The sequence below is a fragment of the Lagopus muta genome, chromosome 4 (genome assembly GCF_023343835.1).
Source record: "Lagopus muta isolate bLagMut1 chromosome 4, bLagMut1 primary, whole genome shotgun sequence".
Lineage (NCBI taxonomy): Eukaryota > Metazoa > Chordata > Aves > Galliformes > Phasianidae > Lagopus > Lagopus muta.
The window spans coordinates 18,462,323-18,472,124 of NC_064436.1; the positions used below are offsets into that span (position 1 = coordinate 18,462,323).

Here is a 9,802-nt window from a genome sequence, read left to right on the forward strand (position 1 = left end):
TTGAATATATTTTCCTGTTTGTTATGTTTTATACTAACAATAATTGTGTGATTAGTAATATTACTTTTATACTAACGTTAGTGGCAGCATTTTTTTAGTGCAGCTTCAACTTAGACGGTGCTAGTTTTAAAAACAGCGTATTCCGAGTAAAGATGTAGGTGGAGCGATACGTAAGAAAAAATGAAAACAAAGCTGAAGTGAAATTCTGGCTGCATTTATCGCTGAGGAGTCTCCAGTGCTACTCTTAAAATTCTGCCATTTTCTATGTATTTGAAATAGAAATCAGAAGTATTGGTTTACTAACCTGATCAATCTGTCTCTTTTTGTCTCTGCAGTGATGAATCTAACCTTACGAGCATGAAGTTGTGTATATAGTGCTCCACTTTTTGTATTTATAGTTGAAAATGGAAAATTTGATTTTACAAGTCTGAGAGATGTTTACATGTAGCTGCTTCTACTTGTTTGCAATAGTCCATGTGTACATCTTTTTTCACTTACATCTGCAGTTAGATGATGTATAACTGCAGGACAAACCTGCAAAGATTGTCTCTCTAGAGATACCTATACAGCGATCAATAACATAAATCTGATTACTTCTGCAAATTCTTATATTTTGGCTTGTGGACCTGCATGGACAATGAGTGCCATGAACTAGTTTACAAGAAATTGTGACCAAATAAGAGCTAAATGCTATGAAATGTACTGTACCAGCTGCCATTGGAGTTTACTGACTTGGCTTCCATGCCCATCTTAAACGCTTCACTGATTCATGCCACTACATCTGCTTCTACAGACTAAAAGCATGAGTTTGTGTGCCAAGCCTGCTTGTTGTGTGATCACGTCACATGCTAAATGGCTGCTCACGGTGACCTTTGATTCCAGCTTCTGAATTGTTTCCTTTTGTCATCTCAAGGGAGTCACACCATGGCTTATTGCTAAAAAGAGATAAAGCAGAGGAGGATAGAAAGAGGCCTTGAATTTTTGGGGAACAAAGTTCCGGCTGCAGGTGGATGGCCTCCAGTCTTGTGGGTCCCGCCTGTCAATCAGCATCAGTTTGCCTAGCACTGCTCACAGTCATGAAGACATTCGCGATAGGCCCTGTTGAGTGCTTAATCAAGGAGGAGGGAAGGTTGAAGAAGAAACCAGGCTTCTCTGTGGGTTGTTTGGAAAGGCTACAGAGATGCTGCGGGGATCGCCTGAGACCAGAAGCTTCTCAGCCTTACTCAAGAATTGGCACAGTCTGTGCTGTGTTTGTTGTATTTGGGGACTGCTGAAGGAAGAAGCATCCTTGAGACAGGGACGAATCGAAACACCCTCCCTGGGAGGGTAATAGAACTGACCAGATCCGTGCGTACCATGGTGTGGTTTTCAGGTGATGCAATTTAAATGACATGAAACTAGCTGAACTTCTCTGCAGAATTTTGGAAGCTATGGTTAGTTTTCCTGTAACGGTTGCCATGAAGGACACATTTCAATAATCTATTCAACATTTGTGGTATTGGCGTTGATGGAAATACTTCAAGTTGCACATTCATCTTGTTTCAGTATTAACCATCTTTTTTTCTTTACAATCTTTAAAACCTTTAAATGTAAGAAAGAAAAGAGTTTATTTTTGTTTCACAGGCTTACTTACTCACCTCGTTCTTTTTCTGCTGTTTTGATGACCTTAGTGGACATTGTCACCCATAAAACATTGGAGAGAAATAAGTCTGTGATGACTGCTGCACATGTCATCATACCGCACTGTTCCAGCTGTGGTTATTTCTCCCCTTCTGTTCAGGTGATGAAGTTTCTTGAGGTACATTGGAAAAATTTTCCTTCTCTGTTTTTTTATTATTATTATTACTAGAAATACTTAATTCATGCACATCTGTATAGTTTTTGCCTCAAGGTTTTTCTTTTCCAGTTTTGAGTCTTCATATGGTGCACTGTAGTTGGAGAGATTAGTCTGAGAGATGGTGCCATATTTGACAGATGGAAATTCTTTTTTAAATCACTTCAGTTTCTAGTAGATAGTAGGATGTTCACAAACTTTTTAAGTTACTTTTCTGAGCGTTGTCTTTCATATGTAGACCAAAACTAAAATCGAGGAAGGCAGGCTGTCTCCATCCATGTGTGGGCATCTTGCCCTCTTGGAATACACATTTTTTCTTGCTCAGTCATTTCAAAGTTGTGAAGATGGGGACCTGCTGTAGTTGCACTTTTCGTACGCCTTTTCAGTATCAGATCGATATATAGCCACTCTAATGCTATCTTTCACTCTGCTAAAAATTTATTGCCATCTTGGTGTATCAGAGACAAGAACAGATTTTCTTGGGGGTAGAAATCTTTCACAGATTTTTTTTTTTTTTTTTAAGAAAGATTATTTTAGTGGCCTCTATCTAATACTACCTTACTAACAACGAAAGTCCACATTATTTGTGTGTATATATATACATAATATAATATATATATTTACGGCTCAATCCCATCTTTCCAACAGTAAGATATAAACAAATGTTCACATATATGAGGAAAAATATGTTTATTTGCTTAAATTCTCAGAAATGCAAGTATGAATCTATTTGAATAATTACATTTACAATAATAAAAGCCTTTACGTGTCATAGATTCATGTTAACAGAGTGCTACAGCACTAATGTGAGCAAGGGACTTCCCACAAAGGGGACAAGAGGAGCATCATGTATAAATCATGAATGATTTAGTCGCCAGATTGCTTCTGTTTGCTTAAGAAGTGCTGCCCAAAAAAGCAGTGTTGAGGAGCAAGCTGCTCTCCTGACAAGAAGCAGCTTCTTATGCGTATGCTCTGACTTGGCATGGTTTGGCTACCCATATTACAGATGTGAAGACAAGCAGTTGCATGTTTTTATAAAAGATCAAATACTGGCAATCAGATTTATTCATATTTGAAAGGTCCCTCTGAGTATTCAAATGGAAAATAAAGTGGGAAGTTTATTATTTGGCTAGACATCATTTGGCAATGCCATATTGAGAGTGTCTACAAACACAACGTACTTATTTTAAGAAATAGCAACAGAACGAGCTATGCATTTGCATGCTGTCATTAGCACTTTGATAGTTTTTAAATTTGTATATCTATATTTTTAAACTGTCCTGATGGCATCCATTTCTATATGCATCAATAAAGCCAGCAGAACTTTGGTTCACAGTTTCTTCATTCAGGAAAGCAGTTTTATAGATTCTACTGTTAATTATTAGTCAAAACACATTTCTCCTCAAACTCCCCGACAGTGAGACCCCACTGATGAAACACTTAAGCACCTTTACTCACTTTCTTTTCTGTCTTGCAAAATGATTTATTTCTTTAACTCCTGCCACATAAGAATAAGGAATACCATTGTGGTTTTTCTGGTTGTTATTTTGTTTTTGGTTTTGTTTTTGTTTTTTTTCAGATAGTCTAATTTAACTTTTTAAAGCCTACTGTTCATTTTCATGGAAAGTTCATTCCACATAAAAGACCATGGTGAATAGCAGAGAATTTCACAGGTTAAACTACATAGATTTGATGCTAAGATTTGCATAAAATGTTTCATCTTGTAAGATTTACTGGAAAATGAAACCTGACAATATCTAGAAAAGTTGTGTTCAGTACAAAAAAAAAAAAAAAAAGGGGAGCTCAGTTTAATATTTCATCAAGAGAAGCACCCTGTGAAGACTTGCAACATGTTTATTTTCTAAAAAGCAATTGCTTTTGGTGCTAGTATATCTTTTTTTCTTTTCAGGGCAAAGCTGCGGCTTGAACCACCTTGTGTGTTATATCTTTTAGTGGCATTCCTCCAAATAGATAATTATTTGATTTGCTTAGTTTGGGACAGGAGCAGTAGTTCCTCTACCACTCTTTTCAGTTGTAGAAATGTGTAGCGGTGTTAGTCTACAGCATTTCTATACCCCTGACCTTTTCAGGTATGATTAGTTCCTTTTTCTTTGAGAGTTTTCAGTAATTGTTTCAGATGAAGTTTTGTAAGTATCTGTTACTCAAGTGTAGCATAACCACATTGTGCAGAAATCCTGCTACAGAAGCAGGAAGTCTTTTTAAGCACTGTATGAAATATGTCTGACATTGGTCCTTGTCTTCATATTCATCGGTTAGTACGTGGAACCTTTTTCAGGATGTTTTGGACACTTTTTTATTTTTCCTCAGTTAAAGTGTGAAATTTTAACTCATGGAACAAATATACAATGTATTTTTGATCTATATTTTTTATTTATTGCTGATTTTGATGTCACCTTCTGGTATTGTATCAAGGCAGAATGACGCTCTTCATCCAGCTGTTTAGATATTCTTTTTGTCTACCGTTTAAGTATTATGAACGAGTTGCAGAATAATCAAATGCATACTTGTCAAGTATTCTCATGGAAATACTTGGATTAGTCACGTACAGTGTGGCAAGATAGCTTTGGATCCGTTAAGGGTTAGTTGTAGAAGCATGCATGTGGGCATTTGTTACTCAGTTGTGCCAATGGAAAAGATGATGCAACACCAATGGAAAGAAGCGGTCCTTATGGGAAGGTTGTGTAAGGCTGGGGGCTGTGTCAGGACCCTGGACCCAGCCAGCATTTAGAGTTGCACTGACTGTTGCACAGCTGGAATTTTACACCGGGGCTCAGCCGTGCAAGGTTCTTCACTTGGCTGTGCTTCGCTTTCGCTAGCACCAGACCAAGGAGAGTGACCCATCCTTCCCTTGCAAAGAATGTATTGTGTAGTAACAAGGGGAATATTAGCAACTTCAGGTGATTTTTAAGCACTGCTGGCTGCATAAATCAGGCAAAACACTTTGCTCACTACTGTCAGTAAAAGCTGGGGATCCACTCCCGAATGTGATCAAGACGCTAAAAGACACACAGTAGTTGACTTTCGAGTTTCCTTTTTTCTGCTACTTAACCACCTTAAATTTCATTTGCAAATCTCTGTATTTTACCTAGAGACCTAAATTTTCACACTGAAGAGTGATACAAATCACTAATATCTGCAACAACAGTGGTCAAAAGAAAGTCGGATTTTTAGTCATAGCAAAATAATATTCCATTTCAGTGACCAGGATCATGACAAACACCTGGCTTATTCATTTTTTTCCCTTTCTGCAACTTTTATGAATCTGAATGTTGCTGTAATGTGTAAATGAAGGTTTTCTTGCATCTTCTGTAATTGAAGTATTTTACATGGTGGTTGGAGTCATTAAATGATGTTGGAAACAAGTGCCTGCCACCATCATTTCTGATAGAATTTGAGAGCGATACTCCACAAAACCAGTGGAGTTTGTATTATAAAAAAAAAAAAAAAAAAAAAAAAAAGGAGTTGGAGTGTTGTTTTATTTTTGTTCTACTTAAGATGCATCCAGTTATCAGTGCTGCTTGGAAATAGAATTTTCTTTGGAAAACAGGGGGCCTTAACTTAACCTGGGACCGTTAGTGTTTTACTTGTTTCTATTTAAAAAGGACACTGTATGAATTTCCCAGATACCATTGGTACTTGCACACTTCTCAGAAGTATTATGAAGAGCTGGGCTGGTGGAAGGATGTTTTACATATTGTTAACATATATGTGGATATTCTTATATTATTGTACATGTTTGGGAAAATATCACACAACTTTAAAAATGTTACAAAGATGTATGTATCTGATTTTTTCCTTTGGAAAATATTATATATTTTTATTTGTATTTTTTACTTTTTTAAGTTCATCTATATGTGCAGTTATTTTTGTATTGCGAGTGGTCTCATAAATGCAGTAGAGGAGATAAAGTACAAAGAAAAGTAATTTGGCAAGGATTAAACTGCTCTGGGGGGGGACACATAGGTCAGTACCACATTATCAATCCTATAAATATTTGGAGTGTCTTAGCCCTGTAAATATGTCACAAGTCCTCTGTTGATGAATTGCTTAAAGAATTGCAAGGTTTTAATCACCCATTTTAATTTGTTATTAATTACCACTTTATTGTGGCCTCTGGTCCTCACTTAATTGAACCTGATCAAACAGCATGCTTTTGTTTTTATTATTAAAATTTCTCCTTGTTGTTTTTCAGTCGTATGCTGTTTTGTTTTCCTTAGTTTTGTATTTTGTTTCTTGCTGGTGAGAAGTTGATCTTCAGAATTATTTTTACACTATTTATGATTTATTTTCATAATGTAAAAAGTGTGTAATTATTAAAATATCAATTCAGTTATTGGTGCCAATTCGCATAGTTATAAAGTTCTTTCTGTTGCTGCAAAAAATACGCTCTGGTTTGTCCACAATGGAAAAAGTTTGTGCTGCATTGCGCTAATTTGCAGTTTGAAATCTAGTGTGGGTTGTGTAAGTCAGTATTCACATTAGCACACAAATCAGGGCCTTGGCAACATGTTGTGTTTTTCTACAGTGCACAATAAAAAGACCACTCACCTTGCTCTCCCATTCTTGATGTACATGTGGCACTGAGGGACACGGTTAGCGGGCATGGCAAGGATGGCTCAATGGTTGGACTAGATGACCTTAGAGCTTTCTTCCAGTCTTAATAGTTCTATGAATGTATGTGTATTCCCTTCAGATCAAGTCTGTTTGGTCTCCTTTTCTTTTTCCATAGGTTACATAAGTCCACAAAAGTTAAATGAGGAAAAGCAAGGGCCTTCTTTTGCGAACCAGAGAGCATCTCCTCACTCTGGAAAAGCTGCTGAGGTTAAGTTTAAACTGCTGCTTAAGCATTGTGGGGTCCAAAGAAATAAAGCTGTAAGCTGAAAATCACCAATGGACCCTTTCTGTAATATTTAAGATGAAAAATAAACCTGAACTGCTGAGAAATAGCTACACAAAGGGACTGTGTCACAAGCAACAGTACCCATTAGGGAATATGAAGGTCTGGTCCGTTTTACTATGAATCTGCTTTGCTTAAAAAAGTTGAGGCATAAACATTATTAAAAAATGGTGTATTTTCAAAAGCATCCTGTTCTCGGAGGATATATTTTTGCAGGAGTCTCTGAGCAAGGGACATTTTTGGAAGAACAAAACATTGGGCAGCAGCTGTAACCTCTTCAAAGCATTATTTAAATGTTTGGGTCTTCTAAATCTCCAAATATTTCAGACAAACAAAACACTCCCCATTTTTTTCCTTCACCTCAAAAATGTATTCATTCTAGACTTTAAGAGAGAATGAGCACCATGTGGTTTTGTCATCTCCTCTTAACTCTTGGTAATCTCTCTAAATGTATGTTAATCTTATCTAGCTCTTAGGGGTACTAAATATAGCTCTGCTCCATTTCCCAGAGGAGGTGCTCAGCACAAAGCTTAACTTACCCGGCATCCCCAGCAAGGCTGAGAGCAGATGTTCTCTGGCGGCTGCATGTAGTCCCTGCTTTTGAGGCGGTCACTCTTGGCTTTTTCTCTGTACTAGCTTCTCTTGTCGTTTTGACTTTTTGTTGTTGTTTTTCTATGGAAGAGGGAGAGTGGTTCTTCATTCTGTTGCAGCTGTACTGTCAAGAAACAAACAAAAAGCAAATTGGAGCTGGATGTTGGGCCCTCAAACCGCAGCACAGCTCTGGGCCTGCCCAATCCTGACACTGTGTGAATGTGTTGGATGGCTTTTTTTTCAGATATTTACTCTTTAAGAACTTATCCCATAATAGACCTAGTTTCAGCAGTACACGTATAGGCTGTCATCACTTTGTTAGCACGAGGTCAACCGTTCTGGACATTTCCAGCCTTTGTTTCCTCTCTCAGTTCCATAGCTGCTCTGTTGTTCACCAAGCTCTGTCTGCAGCATATGATTTATTTCCAGTGTGGTAGCAAACCACAAGCTCTGACTGCTGCCGAAGCTACCTCTCAGGAGGTTTCCCATTCAGGGATGCTACTGCCTCCCTGTTACTTTTCAACATCAGACTCCCTCTAAAGTCAAAGCTCAGTTAACCCATCTACTATAGACTTCTTCATCCTACTGCACTGATGGGATGTTGACTCCACTTTTCTCTGGCGTCTGTTCCTTTCAATATCCCTCCTTCATAATTCTGTGACATTCTGAAGCACCAGAAGGCTGCACAGAAAATCCCTGCCACTTCTCCCTCTCATTTGTAATGGAAGTTTTGGTTAAATTAACATATAAAGGTTGTAACTCACATCCAACTCTGCTTTGTAGACCTACTAAACCTGCTGATCCTTACCCATTTATAAAAAGGAGTCCATGGCAATCAGAAGAGGAAAACAGAAGTGTCCTTGTATGTCCCTACCTCACCCAACTTCACCTGGTGATTCAATTCTAATAACCACACAAAAATAAATGTTACTAAAAGGACAACACAAGGACCTGACAAAACCTTCATGTTCCAGCAAGTACTAACAACCACACCCAAATAAATGTGAAAAACAAAACAAGGGAATGCCAAACCATTCGAGTCATGTTCCCACAAACACAGTCTTTCCATTTTCCCAGGGTTATGAACTCATCTGCTTTTCCATTGAGGTCTGCTGGTTCCCAGTCTGAGTGCTCATAAGACATTTTCTCCCTTTTCCATCCGTAGGAGAAAAATGTGCTGCTTTGAAATGTTTGCTGTAAAGTCAGAGCTTAGATGTTTCACATGCACAAGTGCGTGTGTACATTTGTATGTATGTCGGTATACATGGACTGTATTTTTCAGGAAAATACCATACACAAACCTGCAACAGGAGAGCATGTTCTGCCAGTGTAGCTGTACTCAGTGTGCTGCAATTTGCGTCTGAAGTCACATCAATTAAGATGCAGGTCTGTGATGTGCATATGCCAAGACATAATGTTCAGTACTAATAAATACTCTTATCATTTTTGTATGTACGGATTACAGTGTGGCTGAGTATTCCAAGCAATCATGAGCTCTTGCTGGCATCACCTTTTGTCTGGCTGCTCCCTCCTGGAACAACAAGTACCTGGCAATTTTTCATCTGCTTGTAGGAGTTCTCCTGCCTGTGGCACAGTCAGTGTTGAGACGTAACTGATTCTGCCTGAGGTAACATACATAAAAACAAACATGGCGTAACAATAAAAGCAAACAAAAATATCAACTCTTCTTATTATGATATTCATGAAGTTGTGTGAATATATTTGCCCTTTACAAATGCAGAACTGCAAACACTACTGGTACGTTCAGCACTGAAATGATTTCTCTACAAACATCATTCAGAAAGCAGAGTGCATGCAAATGGCTCTGGAAGGTAATGCTGGCTGCTCCTGCAAAGGGGCAGTGGGGGCCGTGTGCCTGCCTTTATCTTTCTGAGAAGAAACATGTCATCAGCATGGGTCATTTTCCACTGACCAGCTATAATGGATTTGCCTTTCAGAATGAAACAGCAATGTGCGGTTTTTCAGAGGCTCACCAACTCTGAAGCAGTATTTAGGGAGAGGAAGTCATTTTACTGGACACTTTGACTTGCTTGTGGTAGCATTTCCTTCTTTTCATCCTCCATACGGGGAGACAGGAAAAAACAAAATTTTCAGAAAGTGTGCAGAACGAGATGGAGAAAGCAGTACATCTACTTACTTAAAAAAATATGTAATAATAATCTTCTATATCATGGAGAAATATGTGTTACTCCACAGCATCATGGCAACAGGTGGAAGGGGCCAGAAAGGACTAAAAAGCTAAATAGTGTGGTGCTGGGAGTGGGTGGCAGCCCTGTGTATCAGGCAGGGTCTTTCTGCTAACTGTGGGAAAAAGCCCTTCTCTGCTCTACACGTGAGACGTGGCAGCCTGACTATTGACTTTATCACAAAAGCGTGCAAAAGCCATCCATCAAGAGGAAAGGGCATTTTTGCTGATGCATGTCCTTCTGTGGCTCTGA

At 38.4% G+C, this 9,802-nt stretch overlaps 1 protein-coding gene across 1 annotated transcript in view; it reads left to right on the plus strand.

The window, feature by feature from the left end:
- Positions 1-7,083, plus strand: part of COL25A1 (collagen type XXV alpha 1 chain) — a 145,126-nt gene extending 138,043 nt beyond the window's left edge. The window contains exon 37 of the mRNA XM_048943256.1: positions 914-7,083. Within this exon, the coding sequence (XP_048799213.1) occupies positions 914-949 (36 nt within the window). The 3' untranslated portion in view covers positions 950-7,083. The remainder of the gene's footprint in view (positions 1-913) is intronic.
- Positions 7,084-9,802: the final 2,719 nt, after the last annotated feature.